At 32.1% G+C, this 15,894-nt stretch overlaps 1 protein-coding gene across 1 annotated transcript; it reads left to right on the top strand.

Moving 5' to 3' along the window:
* The first annotated feature begins 14,011 nt into the window (after window positions 1-14,011).
* On the top strand, window positions 14,012-15,590 carry LOC126674410 (bidirectional sugar transporter SWEET10-like). Its single transcript, XM_050368857.2, has 6 exons — window positions 14,012-14,190; window positions 14,293-14,329; window positions 14,422-14,632; window positions 14,719-14,880; window positions 14,984-15,103; window positions 15,183-15,590. The coding sequence occupies exons 1-6, from the start codon at window positions 14,148-14,150 to the stop codon at window positions 15,387-15,389; spliced, it is 780 nt and encodes a 259-aa protein (XP_050224814.1). The 5' UTR covers window positions 14,012-14,147; the 3' UTR covers window positions 15,390-15,590.
* Window positions 15,591-15,894: the final 304 nt, after the last annotated feature.

Here is a 15,894-nt window from a genome sequence, read left to right as displayed (position 1 = left end):
CCAACCATGGTGAAGATAACAAGAATTACTAATTTATCAACAAACATTAAACATCTATTGCTATTCATAATGAGTAAAAGACAATTACCTTAAGTAGAGCTTGTGTGTAAATAAGAGTATTCACTAGATAATGAAGCTTGAAATAATAAGACTTGTAGTAGAAGAAAAATCATAAAGAAAACTAAAATCTGGAAATTACTTCTCAAGAACAATAAAAACAATTGTAGATCTCTACAAAAGGAAATAAAAAGTACTATATTAGGATTGAGGCTAAAAGTGTAGAATGTTTTACCCTAAAAACATAAAAGGCTTTATATAGCCAAGCCAAAAGGGGCTAAATGACAAATCCACTAGTACAAAGGTTTGGCCAAAAGGGAAAAATGGGCCCACTAGCACACGGACCCAAAAAGATTTTTTCTCCAGGTTTTTCTTCATGTCTCGATAGAGAAGCCTTTGTAAGAAAGCTTCTCGATCGAGACCCTATTTTTAGCATGCTCTCGGCTTCTTTTGTAACACTGGTCTCTATCGAGAAGCTCATCTGAACATGCTTCTCGATCGAGACATGCACAAAAGTTTGTCTTGAAAGAGACACTATTTCTGCTGCGCAACGACTGACTTCAAAACTTCATAACTCTTTGTAGACACCTCCAAATGAGCTGATTCTTGAACCATTGGAAAGATTAGGATGTCTACTTCAACGTTCATGAAGAACACAAATTCATTTGAAGCTTCTAGCTAGTCCATATTCGTCAATTAGTGCAGCGGGGTCAGATTTTCAGGTTTGCAAATGTGCTTTCGGCATCTCTTTACTTCGGAAACCTTCGGAATGCTCAAATTAAACCAAAAACTCATTGATTTCCATGTATTTAACCTGAAATACTAAAACACACAATAAGACCTATAATAGCTCAATTATAACAATAAAAGCATATTAGAAAGACCAAAACTGATATAGAAAATAGGAGTATTTCTACTCCTATCAAACCTCCTCACACTAAACCCTTGCTTGTCCCCAAGCAAGAAATGAAACTTACTTAAGAATACATGCTAACTAATGAACTAATATTTGAACATGTATCAAACACCCATTCCAACCAATGAATACTCGAACAAATGCTTCAAGAACCAACAACTAAGAGTGACGCAAACAAATGAGGAATGCAATTTCAATGACATGATCCAATGACATTAAGACTACAATCACGCAAGCACTTTATCAAACAAGTTACATCACGAGGTTGCTATCATATGCGGGACATGTAACTATCACAAGCTAACATGGCCAAAGCATGGCATAGTTCTTTAAGTTTCAAGCAATGGCACAATCCTCTCTAGATTTCACTCGCTCAAAAGATCAAGGTGTAAAAGAACGCATGCAAAGTCACCATAAGCTTGCTCATAGTCCGGACTCCACTACTTAGTTCGGTTTCCGACAATTATCATATGGACTTTATTGGGTTGTAATGGGGTTAAGGGTTAGGGTAGGTAGAAAGGTAAAATGTTGCTTAACAAATAACTTGATGACTAACTCACAAAATATTTCAAATTGATCTAACTTGGAATTTTGCACAATGTGAACATTTTCTTCTCTTTTTTTTCATGCCTCTATTTATTCTTTTGTATTCAATTTTTTTTTTCTTTTTCTCTTTTTTTCTAAACTTTCTTTATTCTTTCTTTGTTTTTATTTTCTTTCTTTTGTACTAAGGCATTTTGTTCACTTTTCTTTTTCTTTCCATCAAGTTAAGATCAAGTGTTTCTACATTAAATTCAATCAAGTCAAATGTGGTGTTCAAAGAGGTAAATTGTTGAAAGGTTGAATGTGTGAAAATGTGGGTTAAAACAAGAAAAGTCTTTGGCTCAAGTTTGTGTTATCTAGGGGTAAAAGGGTAGGCTTTTTAAGTGGTTTAAGGAAATGTGTAATCCTAATTGCCATACTCATCTAATTGTCAAAAATTCAACAATGCAATCTTGAACGGACACCGAGCAAGTTCTAGGACTAAGTATGCAAAACACAACAAGAAATGTAGGCTCAAAATATTCAATCAATGAAAGAAATGTGTGTTTTTGCCATGTACTAGAAGCTACATCAACTATGTCAAGCATGCCCAAATTTTGAAAATTACACAATTTTATGGCATACATATCATGAATCCGCATCAAGCTAAATCGAGCATGCATCGAGGGTTAAAATTGCTCACTAGTGAGTTCACCCTAATCCTATCGAATCATGTCATACAATTGGCATTTCATTAGACAAGCATCACCCAAAATTGTTAACTCGATAAGCATCATTCTAAGCATTCATTAACCGGAAAATCGACAATTGATACGGTTCAAACATTTTATTCAACTTAGATAACATGCTCACAAAATTAAGCAAAGGCTTCATGCACTAAAGGCACCAAAATCCCAACCTAAAATAACACAAACATCCTAAAACAATCTAAACACAAACGAGATTCAATTTTCCAACCCTCCTCACACTATTTCTAAGCAATGCCCTCAATGCTAAGAAATAAAACATATATGAAAATTGCATGAGTTTGGGTTAGAGAATCAAATCTTTTTCAATTAAACGCAAAATAACATAAATGAAATACTAAAAATAAATAACAAAAGATAAATGACAAGAAAAGAAATCGAACCTCTCGGGATTGCCTCCCGAGTGCGCTTTAGTTGGAGTCCAAAGCTAAACTCTTCGCGTAAGGTTGTTAAAAATACAACCTAACATGTGGAAGCCGTCTTGGTAGCATCTTCTCCCTCTTTTTCCTTGTTGGCTCCTTCAAATACAACTCCAATAATATAGAGTATGCTTGTACTCTATAACAAAGAACATAAGGAGTATGAAGCATCTTCATATATTTGATATTCTTTCCGTCATACTCGGAATCAAACCCCTCCAAGAATGGATCTTTATAATCAAAGGATTTGTTGAATTCCTCGTAGAGTACCGTAATACCAAATTTCTCCTCACTTTCATCATTTACGCTCTTGGGACAAGTAAGTGGCTTGGAAATTGGAGCTTCAAGTTCAACATCCTCACACTTTTCTCTTTCAATCTCTATGTGAACCTTTATGGGAGGATGTTCTACTAAAGCATCATCATCTTTCAACTCTATGGCCATAGCATGTTGTGTTGGAGTAGCTTCAATTTCGGCTAGTAAACCTTCTTGGGTTGTCTCTTTCAAATCACTAGCTAACCGAGCAACTTGTAACTCTAGGTTATGAAGATGTGTAGATTGAATTTCATAATGTACCTCCATTCTATCTAACAACTCCATGATCTTGTCGATTTTGCTAGATTCATCAAACATTTCATCTTGTTGAAAACCATGTGATTGTTGTGCTTCATTGCCAAAATTGGAATTGAGGTCCCATTGGTTTTGATGTGGGTGATAGCTTGAATCAAAGTTCAAGTTTTCATTGAAGTTCTCCCAATTGTTGCTCCAACCATAGTTCGGAGTGTTGTGCCACCCCGGATCATACATGTCGGAATAAGGGTCATTAGCTTGCCATTGATCACCAACATAATTGACATGGTCATTCCAATTTGAATAGAGTATAGGACACTCGGCTCCGGTATGACTAAAATCCCCACAAATCTCAAAATTTAGATCCCAAGCCATTACTCTTGCCCAAATATATTCACCATAAAAAATAATATTGAAGATAAACCAACACAACACAAATTTCCTGCACAACCACAAACAAGAACACCAAGCGTAATTCACGAAAACAAACCAACAAAAGAAAAGTAAAAACAGAAAATAAGGCTAACTCGACCGAATTTCAAAATACTTTCAATCAATTAAACACAACCTCATCCCCGGCAACGGCGCCAAAAACTTGTTGGCAATTTTACTTACCAACTTGTAAATAGTGGACTATAAGTCCGGATTATCGTACCCACAAGGATGAGAGGTTCAAAGTGAGTGAATTGGATTTTGATCTTCAATTCGTTTAGCAAGAGAATAAGTGTTTTTCTTAATTAACCAATCAACCAACTACTAAAAACTTATGCTAATCTAGGAATTAACAAATTACTAATTTAAAGAAACGAGTAAACACTATAATAATTAACGAAATTCAAGTGATAAAGAGGTTTGGGAGCTAATAATCCTCCTAGGTCATGCAATCAAGGGTATCGGGTTTAGGGTTCTAAACGAGGACCGAGTGTTCTAGACCGCAACTCCCGCTCTCTCGAGCCTCAAAGAGCTACAAAACCGCGACTAAACGAGCTTAACCTACTCTCGTAGCACTAAACGCAAATAGAGGCAATTAACAAATAATTCACAACTCATAGGCCACCTAATTACTAACCCACTCTCATGGTGTTACTAATTAAGTCTCTAATTAATCAAATCCAACTAATAAACCCTCTCTCAAGGTGAGAATTAATTTAAGAACAATACTTAGGTAGCTAATCTAAGCAAGCTTTAGGCTCCTTAATTAGAACAATCAACACAACCCCAAAACCCTAACCCAATCATACACAACTAAGATTCAAATTAACCCCCAAACATGGGGTTTAGCCAACCATGGTGAAGATAACAAGAATTACTAATTTATCAACAAACATTAAACATCTATTGCTATTCATAATGAGTAAAAGACAATTACCTTAAGTAGAGCTTGTGTGTAAATAAGAGTATTCACTAGATAATGAAGCTTGAAATAATAAGACTTGTAGTAGAAGAAAAATCATAAAGAAAACTAAAATCTGGAAATTACTTCTCAAGAACAATAAAAACAATTGTAGATCTCTACAAAAGGAAATAAAAAGTACTATATTAGGATTGAGGCTAAAAGTGTAGAATGTTTTACCCTAAAAACATAAAAGGCTTTATATAGCCAAGCCAAAAGGGGCTAAATGACAAATCCACTAGTACAAAGGTTTGGCCAAAAGGGAAAAATGGGCCCACTAGCACACGGACCCAAAAAGATTTTTTCTCCAGGTTTTTCTTCATGTCTCGATAGAGAAGCCTTTGTAAGAAAGCTTCTCGATCGAGACCCTATTTTTAGCATGCTCTCGGCTTCTTTTGTAACACTGGTCTCTATCGAGAAGCTCATCTGAACATGCTTCTCGATCGAGACATGCACAAAAGTTTGTCTTGAAAGAGACACTATTTCTGCTGCGCAACGACTGACTTCAAAACTTCATAACTCTTTGTAGACACCTCCAAATGAGCTGATTCTTGAACCATTGGAAAGATTAGGATGTCTACTTCAACGTTCATGAAGAACACAAATTCATTTGAAGCTTCTAGCTAGTCCATATTCGTCAATTAGTGCAGCGGGGTCAGATTTTCAGGTTTGCAAATGTGCTTTCGGCATCTCTTTACTTCGGAAACCTTCGGAATGCTCAAATTAAACCAAAAACTCATTGATTTCCATGTATTTAACCTGAAATACTAAAACACACAATAAGACCTATAATAGCTCAATTATAACAATAAAAGCATATTAGAAAGACCAAAACTGATATAGAAAATAGGAGTATTTCTACTCCTATCAAACCTCCTCACACTAAACCCTTGCTTGTCCCCAAGCAAGAAATGAAACTTACTTAAGAATACATGCTAACTAATGAACTAATATTTGAACATGTATCAAACACCCATTCCAACCAATGAATACTCGAACAAATGCTTCAAGAACCAACAACTAAGAGTGACGCAAACAAATGAGGAATGCAATTTCAATGACATGATCCAATGACATTAAGACTACAATCACGCAAGCACTTTATCAAACAAGTTACATCACGAGGTTGCTATCATATGCGGGACATGTAACTATCACAAGCTAACATGGCCAAAGCATGGCATAGTTCTTTAAGTTTCAAGCAATGGCACAATCCTCTCTAGATTTCACTCGCTCAAAAGATCAAGGTGTAAAAGAACGCATGCAAAGTCACCATAAGCTTGCTCATAGTCCGGACTCCACTACTTAGTTCGGTTTCCGACAATTATCATATGGACTTTATTGGGTTGTAATGGGGTTAAGGGTTAGGGTAGGTAGAAAGGTAAAATGTTGCTTAACAAATAACTTGATGACTAACTCACAAAATATTTCAAATTGATCTAACTTGGAATTTTGCACAATGTGAACATTTTCTTCTCTTTTTTTTCATGCCTCTATTTATTCTTTTGTATTCAATTTTTTTTTTCTTTTTCTCTTTTTTTCTAAACTTTCTTTATTCTTTCTTTGTTTTTATTTTCTTTCTTTTGTACTAAGGCATTTTGTTCACTTTTCTTTTTCTTTCCATCAAGTTAAGATCAAGTGTTTCTACATTAAATTCAATCAAGTCAAATGTGGTGTTCAAAGAGGTAAATTGTTGAAAGGTTGAATGTGTGAAAATGTGGGTTAAAACAAGAAAAGTCTTTGGCTCAAGTTTGTGTTATCTAGGGGTAAAAGGGTAGGCTTTTTAAGTGGTTTAAGGAAATGTGTAATCCTAATTGCCATACTCATCTAATTGTCAAAAATTCAACAATGCAATCTTGAACGGACACCGAGCAAGTTCTAGGACTAAGTATGCAAAACACAACAAGAAATGTAGGCTCAAAATATTCAATCAATGAAAGAAATGTGTGTTTTTGCCATGTACTAGAAGCTACATCAACTATGTCAAGCATGCCCAAATTTTGAAAATTACACAATTTTATGGCATACATATCATGAATCCGCATCAAGCTAAATCGAGCATGCATCGAGGGTTAAAATTGCTCACTAGTGAGTTCACCCTAATCCTATCGAATCATGTCATACAATTGGCATTTCATTAGACAAGCATCACCCAAAATTGTTAACTCGATAAGCATCATTCTAAGCATTCATTAACCGGAAAATCGACAATTGATACGGTTCAAACATTTTATTCAACTTAGATAACATGCTCACAAAATTAAGCAAAGGCTTCATGCACTAAAGGCACCAAAATCCCAACCTAAAATAACACAAACATCCTAAAACAATCTAAACACAAACGAGATTCAATTTTCCAACCCTCCTCACACTATTTCTAAGCAATGCCCTCAATGCTAAGAAATAAAACATATATGAAAATTGCATGAGTTTGGGTTAGAGAATCAAATCTTTTTCAATTAAACGCAAAATAACATAAATGAAATACTAAAAATAAATAACAAAAGATAAATGACAAGAAAAGAAATCGAACCTCTCGGGATTGCCTCCCGAGTGCGCTTTAGTTGGAGTCCAAAGCTAAACTCTTCGCGTAAGGTTGTTAAAAATACAACCTAACATGTGGAAGCCGTCTTGGTAGCATCTTCTCCCTCTTTTTCCTTGTTGGCTCCTTCAAATACAACTCCAATAATATAGAGTATGCTTGTACTCTATAACAAAGAACATAAGGAGTATGAAGCATCTTCATATATTTGATATTCTTTCCGTCATACTCGGAATCAAACCCCTCCAAGAATGGATCTTTATAATCAAAGGATTTGTTGAATTCCTCGTAGAGTACCGTAATACCAAATTTCTCCTCACTTTCATCATTTACGCTCTTGGGACAAGTAAGTGGCTTGGAAATTGGAGCTTCAAGTTCAACATCCTCACACTTTTCTCTTTCAATCTCTATGTGAACCTTTATGGGAGGATGTTCTACTAAAGCATCATCATCTTTCAACTCTATGGCCATAGCATGTTGTGTTGGAGTAGCTTCAATTTCGGCTAGTAAACCTTCTTGGGTTGTCTCTTTCAAATCACTAGCTAACCGAGCAACTTGTAACTCTAGGTTATGAAGATGTGTAGATTGAATTTCATAATGTACCTCCATTCTATCTAACAACTCCATGATCTTGTCGATTTTGCTAGATTCATCAAACATTTCATCTTGTTGAAAACCATGTGATTGTTGTGCTTCATTGCCAAAATTGGAATTGAGGTCCCATTGGTTTTGATGTGGGTGATAGCTTGAATCAAAGTTCAAGTTTTCATTGAAGTTCTCCCAATTGTTGCTCCAACCATAGTTCGGAGTGTTGTGCCACCCCGGATCATACATGTCGGAATAAGGGTCATTAGCTTGCCATTGATCACCAACATAATTGACATGGTCATTCCAATTTGAATAGAGTATAGGACACTCGGCTCCGGTATGACTAAAATCCCCACAAATCTCAAAATTTAGATCCCAAGCCATTACTCTTGCCCAAATATATTCACCATAAAAAATAATATTGAAGATAAACCAACACAACACAAATTTCCTGCACAACCACAAACAAGAACACCAAGCGTAATTCACGAAAACAAACCAACAAAAGAAAAGTAAAAACAGAAAATAAGGCTAACTCGACCGAATTTCAAAATACTTTCAATCAATTAAACACAACCTCATCCCCGGCAACGGCGCCAAAAACTTGTTGGCAATTTTACTTACCAACTTGTAAATAGTGGACTATAAGTCCGGATTATCGTACCCACAAGGATGAGAGGTTCAAAGTGAGTGAATTGGATTTTGATCTTCAATTCGTTTAGCAAGAGAATAAGTGTTTTTCTTAATTAACCAATCAACCAACTACTAAAAACTTATGCTAATCTAGGAATTAACAAATTACTAATTTAAAGAAACGAGTAAACACTATAATAATTAACGAAATTCAAGTGATAAAGAGGTTTGGGAGCTAATAATCCTCCTAGGTCATGCAATCAAGGGTATCGGGTTTAGGGTTCTAAACGAGGACCGAGTGTTCTAGACCGCAACTCCCGCTCTCTCGAGCCTCAAAGAGCTACAAAACCGCGACTAAACGAGCTTAACCTACTCTCGTAGAACTAAACGCAAATAGAGGCAATTAACAAATAATTCACAACTCATAGGCCACCTAATTACTAACCCACTCTCATGGTGTTACTAATTAAGTCTCTAATTAATCAAATCCAACTAATAAACCCTCTCTCAAGGTGAGAATTAATTTAAGAACAATACTTAGGTAGCTAATCTAAGCAAGCTTTAGGCTCCTTAATTAGAACAATCAACACAACCCCAAAACCCTAACCCAATCATACACAACTAAGATTCAAATTAACCCCCAAACATGGGGTTTAGCCAACCATGGTGAAGATAACAAGAATTACTAATTTATCAACAAACATTAAACATCTATTACTATTCATAATGAGTAAAAGACAATTACCTTAAGTAGAGCTTGTGTGTAAATAAGAGTATTCACTAGATAATGAAGCTTGAAATAATAATAAGACTTGTAGTAGAAGAAAAATCATAAAGAAAACTAAAATCTGGAAATTACTTCTCAAGAACAATAAAAACAATTGTAGATCTCTACAAAAGGAAATAAAAAGTACTATATTAGGATTGAGGCTAAAAGTGTAGAATGTTTTACCCTAAAAACATAAAAGGCTTTATATAGCCAAGCCAAAAGGGGCTAAATGACAAATCCACTAGTACAAAGGTTTGGCCAAAAGGGAAAAATGGGCCCACTAGCACACGGACCCAAAAAGATTTTTTCTCCAGGTTTTTCTTCATGTCTCGATAGAGAAGCCTTTGTAAGAAAGCTTCTCGATCGAGACCCTATTTTTAGCATGCTCTCGGCTTCTTTTGTAACACTGGTCTCTATCGAGAAGCTCATCTGAACATGCTTCTCGATCGAGACATGCACAAAAGTTTGTCTTGAAAGAGACACTATTTCTGCTGCGCAACGACTGACTTCAAAACTTCATAACTCTTTGTAGACACCTCCAAATGAGCTGATTCTTGAACCATTGGAAAGATTAGGATGTCTACTTCAACGTTCATGAAGAACACAAATTCATTTGAAGCTTCTAGCTAGTCCATATTCGTCAATTAGTGCAGCGGGGTCAGATTTTCAGGTTTGCAAATGTGCTTTCGGCATCTCTTTACTTCGGAAACCTTCGGAATGCTCAAATTAAACCAAAAACTCATTGATTTCCATGTATTTAACCTGAAATACTAAAACACACAATAAGACCTATAATAGCTCAATTATAACAATAAAAGCATATTAGAAAGACCAAAACTGATATAGAAAATAGGAGTATTTCTACTCCTATCAACCACCCTATTGAAACGGAGAGAGTATTTGATTTGATTAAAAAAATTGTATATATCTATATAGTAAAGTATACTAATTTAAATTTTATTATTAATAAAAATTAATTGTTATAGTTTTTAGGAAAATTAAAAAAAAAAATTACTAAAATAAAGTAGTCACGTTAATAATAATAACATAAAATATAACATACAGTAAAAATGTTCTTTTAGAATTATCAGTAAACAAATTTAGTTGGACAAAATTGTACTATATATTTTTATAAAGTAATTTTAAAATAGAGATCAGTAGGAGTTGGCTCAAAATAATATTCAATTCTTTGATTTAAAAAAAAGAATATTCAATTAAGTGCACCATTAAAAGATACTATAACATAATTAGTTGATTAGAATGAAATCTCAGACAACCTAATCATAGTGTTTGGCTTTCCAGATTTTGTCCTATTTTGTTTTAGACATTGATTTTACTCCTACATTATATTCAATAATTTATTGTCTAAGAACCACCTCACGTAAAAGTCAAAAAAATAATTAATTTAGTATCAATATACAGGAGCCGTATAAATTTTATTTTAAAGAAAAATCACGAATTCATGCTAATCATCTTTACACTCACTGTCACTGATATTGGAGTAATCCAAGTGCAAAAGCAAGCCTCCGTGTTGATGTAGGTGAGATATCTATCAAACTGTATTATATGTAGATGTGATATAAATTTGTTCAGATTCAAGTTATTTTTCTTTATTAAAATATTTAGAGCGAATGTAAAACTAAAAATTAAAATCATTTGTTAGTTAATATAACTAAATTATTCTTAACTTTTGGTACAAATCCTGTTGAATTATGAAAATATTTGCTGGCAATAATTGAACTTCATTTTCTCTAGCGAGGTATTTAATTTTAAATATGTAACTGTCTGTAACATACATAAATTGCAGTCTACAGATAATTTTTTTTAAAATTTTATTAAACATAAAGCATATGATGGTCCCACATCGTGTTACGTCAAATTTAACATGAATACAACATGATTTCACATAAAATTACAATCTCTCTTTAAACTGTTGATATGGCACCATATATTTAAAAAAATTGAAAAATTATGAATCGGATATACTGTCGTATAAATTAATTTTAATAAAAAAATTATCAATTCAAATAGTATATTTTATTGTTAAAATTATAATTATAAATCTTGAATTTAAATATCTCACTAAAAAAAATTAGGTATGATTGGTGAAAATTTATCCCAATATCCTTGTTAAATTAATATGTAATTACTGTTGTGTTTTGTACTAGACACACAACAGTGATTATTAATGATCAGTACTAGAGAGTGTTTTTTTTTAAAATTTTAAAAGTAATAGGCATAAAAAAAAAGCTGATGTGTTTTTTTTTTTAAGTACAACTCAATTTTTTTTATTTTTTTAGACACAAATAAACCCTCCTATATTTTTTTTAAATTAAACAATGAAACTCTCGTTATTTTAAAATCAAAATAAATAAATTCTTCGTTAAATATGGATGTTAACAGAGTTATATCTACTAGAAAAAAAAGTTCAAAAAATAACTTTAATATTTTCAATAATTTTTAAATTAAATCCTTTGAAATTTTAAATTAGGGATTTCAATACACTTTCATTTTTTTTAATAATTTTAATTTTTTTAAACTATCTTCTCCAATGACAAACTCCTAAACTGACCTTCGGAGAGATATCGCTCGTCGAGTCTGTTATTATTGAACCGGCGGTGGTTTCAGACCATCGGTCGTTTCGGGGTTTCAGAATTATATTTAATTAGATTAAATTTGATTTAATTATTTTTATTTGATTTAATTGGGTTTTATTGATTTAATTACGCTTAGTTAGGTTTTATTAATGGGATTTTTTTATCAATTTAATTAGATTTGATTAATTGTGTTTGATTGGTTTAATCATATTTTGATTATTTGATTTTTTTAATTAATTTTTTTTAATTAGATTTAATTTAATTTAATTGTATTTTATATGATTTAATTGGGTTTAGATTGATTTAATTAAATTTTAATTAATTTTAATAAGAATTTTAATTAATTAAAGCTAATTATAAAGGGTTGAAAAAGTATTAAATTTTTATAAATTTAAAATTAGTAAATATTTTAATATTAAGGTTATTTTGAACTTTTTTTTCAATGCCAAATCAACAAGTTAATAGTAGTTTTTTAAAATATGGACAGAAGAGTTTTTTTTGTTTGATATAAATTTTGAGAGGATATACTTGTGCTAAAAGAATAAAAAGACTGATGTATTTTAAAAAAAAAATCGCGATTTTTTTGTTTGTTATGCCAATTTTAAAAGTGATGTAAATTTTTAAAAAGAATATTCCATTTTTCACTTGAAGCCTGACAAAAGTACTGAACTCAAAGCCCAATATTTTCCTACATGCATGCTGGGCTCAAAGCTCGAACGCATACCTCATCGCTAAACAATAATCTACCCAGTGCCTGTTTAAAAATTGTTGTAATGAAGCACTTGAAAATTGTAAAGGACTTACATATAATTCTTCAAATTTCATCTAAATTTTTTTTATTAAATACGTTTAATTGTAAGAGAATCTTTTAAATATAAACTAGATTTAGAATTCTATTTGCTAGATACCATTCAAATAATTTACTACATAGATCTTTACAACGAGTCTGATTTAGTTGCTTACTCTAAATTACACCAAAATATTTTGATTTTTATGCATTAAAATAATAACATTTTTTTTCTTAAAATCGTAATCCATTCTAAACAAAAACTTAGCTTTTGATTTGCTCAATAGAGTTCGAAATGTAAATTTTAACAATCTTAAATAGTAACATATTTTCAAAAAAATAAAAAATAATAAGTAACATTTGAAAAAAATACGTGAGACTAACTTAACACGCAAACTTTAATTTATTTTGATATATTAGGTGTGAAATACGTGTATATTAAGTATCAGAGAGACCCTTAGTTGGTTAAAGGGCAAAAGACAAACTCATTATTGAGTCGGATGTTATAGAAGTGATATTGGGTATTAGGAGTCCGGACTCTCCGGATTCTAAAATGTTAGTGGAAGATTGTGCTATATTAGCGAAGTAGTTTAATGATATTATTATTTTGTTCGTGAGACGATCTGCGAATTAGGCAGCGCATGTTCTTGCGCAAAATGACAGATCCAATTCAGGTCATCAGGAGTGGTCTTGTTATCTTTCTGAATTTCTCATAAATATAATTGCTTCCCATACGATTTAATAGAAATTTTTTTACCTCTAAAAAAAGTATTAACTCTTCGATGAATCAATTTCTTGTTTATAATTACACCTTTCACTTCAGTACTGTTGCCTTTTCTTCTTCTTTTTTTCTTTTATGGGGCTTCACTTTTTATATTATGTTTTTTCTATTTATCTACTCTTTGAAAATCAATTAATATTCATCTACACTTTGAAAATAAATCGATATTTATCTACTCTTTGAAATTTTTTATCTGCTCTTTGAAAATCAATTAAAATTTGCCAGGCTCTTTGTATTATATTTTCTTAAACTATCAAATCCGTATCTTAACAGAGATGAAGTAAAAAAAAAAATTGAAATGAAAAAACGTGTATAATTCATAAATTTATATGACATTATTTCTTTTATGAATTTTATTTTATCAAAAAAAATTGAAATGAATGTTTTATCAAAAAAGAAATCTAAATAAATATTTAACTTTGCAAATTTAATTTATATCATATGTACACACGCCACCTTTTGGACAACTAATTTATATTTGAAGTATTTAATATTTGGCCTGTAAAAACAACATGTATTCCACTATTGAAAATATACCTTAAAAAACATCTTATCTTGCACTTCTAGTTTAACCATGCATGCAACTTGAGTTTAGTTCTCTCCTTTTCCTTTCCCTATATAAACCACTCAAATGTATTTAGAATTTCTCAACCCACAAATTAAACATATAACATATCTAATTCATTAAGAGTTTGCTCTTTGAGCAATTCTCTGCTCTGTGTAAGAGAGTAGTGACTGAGAGTCTGACATACATAAACTCTGCTTTTAATTTCTGATCTTATTACCAACCAATCAGCTATTCAAGAATGGCATTACACTTCACATTGGCTTTTGTTTTTGGTCTTTTAGGTAATCATGATTAATTCTCTCCTTAATTTTAATTATATTCCATTATCATAATGGAGTTTATTTAATTCTTGTTCTATTTTTCTTGCTGTCCAAATTGAATAGGTAACGTTATCTCATTTCTGGTCTGCCTTGCACCTATGTAAGTATTAATATTGATTTCTCAAAGTTTAATTGTAAACTATATACCTAGATTAATTAATGATTGATAAATTAATATGCATAACTTTGCAGACCAACTTTTTATCAAATTTGCAAGAAGAAAACAAGCGAAGGGTTTCAATCAATTCCATATGTGATAGCTTTATTCAGTGCAATGCTTTGGTTATTCTACGCACTTTTTGCAAATGATGCCACACTTCTCATCACTATCAACTCCTTCGCTTTTTTCATGGAAACTGCTTATATTGCTATCTACCTTTTCTATGCAATCAAGAACGATCGGGTACCATTTACTATTTTTTTTCATAATTAAATACTAAAATTTCCTCGTTTTTTCTAAATATTAATATTATTTCAATCTTGATGCAGATTTTCACTATCAAACTCGTGCTTTTGTTCAATGTTTTTGGGTTTGGAGCCATTTGTTCTGTAGCAATGTTCTTAACTCATGATGAGAAACGAGTTAAGCTTTTGGGATGGATTTGTATGATATTTTCTCTGTGCGTATTTGCTGCTCCTCTTGCCATTCTGGTAATTACTCTACTCAATACATAAGATTTTTCGTGTCTTCTGTTCGAAAACGGCTAGTTTACTGTCGGATCAAGAGTGTAAATATTTTGTTGTCTGTATGCAGAGAAAAGTGATCAAGACCAGAAGTGTTGAGTTCATGCCATTCTCTTTATCACTCTCTCTTACACTGAGCGCAGTCATGTGGTTCTTCTACGGGTTTCTCAAGAAAGATCTTTACGTTGCTGTAAGTACTACAAATCACTAATTTCATGTCTAATTATTGCCTTTAAACTAATAAAATCTTATCATTAAATAATCTGCAGGTTCCAAATATACTGGGATTCTTATTCGGTATTATTCAGATGGTTCTTTATGTGATTTATAGGAGGCCAAACAGAAGTGTGGCTGATCAGGAACAAAAGGCTGATGAATTAGCTAATCAACAGTGCATTATTGAAGTTGCAAAGCTGAGCAACAATGATCATGATCATGAACAGCAACCCGGCATAGTAGCCTCGGTCACAGTTTAATCAAGAACGAGATGCTTATGATATGATAGAAAATTAAGCGGTGTTTATGTATTTAAATTAATCAGCAATTTGCATTTGCTTCTAATTTCAGTACTTTGCTTGTTTGGTTCGTGAAATCGACAAGAAATGTGCTTATTTCCCTTTCTATCTTTCAGTATCTGTAATTTTATACATGTAAATTTGTATTATGTAATTTGTGTTTCTCGGCACAGTTTATATTATAAATTTCAGTGAATATGATCATTTAGTCAATTTAATTTTAGCTATTATATTCCAAATTTATATTAGTATTTACTTATATAATTTAAGACAAAACACTCACTTCTTTAATACATACAATTTTGGCTAAATTTACAATTAAAAAAAACGGAAAGAGTATTTTTTACAAATAATTTTATATATTCATAATCAGTGGCGGACCTAGACATATAATTTTAAAAGTGCCAATACATTTAATAATATATAATTGAACAAAGGGTCAACGCGGCGCTCAAATTGATATGTC

This window comes from Mercurialis annua, linkage group LG3 (assembly GCF_937616625.2).
Source record: "Mercurialis annua linkage group LG3, ddMerAnnu1.2, whole genome shotgun sequence".
Taxonomy (NCBI): Eukaryota; Viridiplantae; Streptophyta; class Magnoliopsida; order Malpighiales; family Euphorbiaceae; genus Mercurialis; species Mercurialis annua.
The sequence above is the reverse complement of the archived record's forward strand: the minus strand, read 5'-3'. Positions and strand labels throughout refer to the sequence as shown.

Excerpts from the sequence above, each read along its gene's own strand:
- LOC126674410 (XM_050368857.2), top strand. The coding sequence starts at position 14,148 with ATGGCATTACACTTCACATTGGCTTTTGTTTTTGGTCTTTTAG. Across the intron at positions 14,330-14,421 it reads CTGGTCTGCCTTGCACCTAT|ACCAACTTTTTATCAAATTT; the intron begins GTAAGTATTAAT and ends ATAACTTTGCAG. Across the intron at positions 14,633-14,718 it reads ATGCAATCAAGAACGATCGG|ATTTTCACTATCAAACTCGT; the intron begins GTACCATTTACT and ends ATCTTGATGCAG.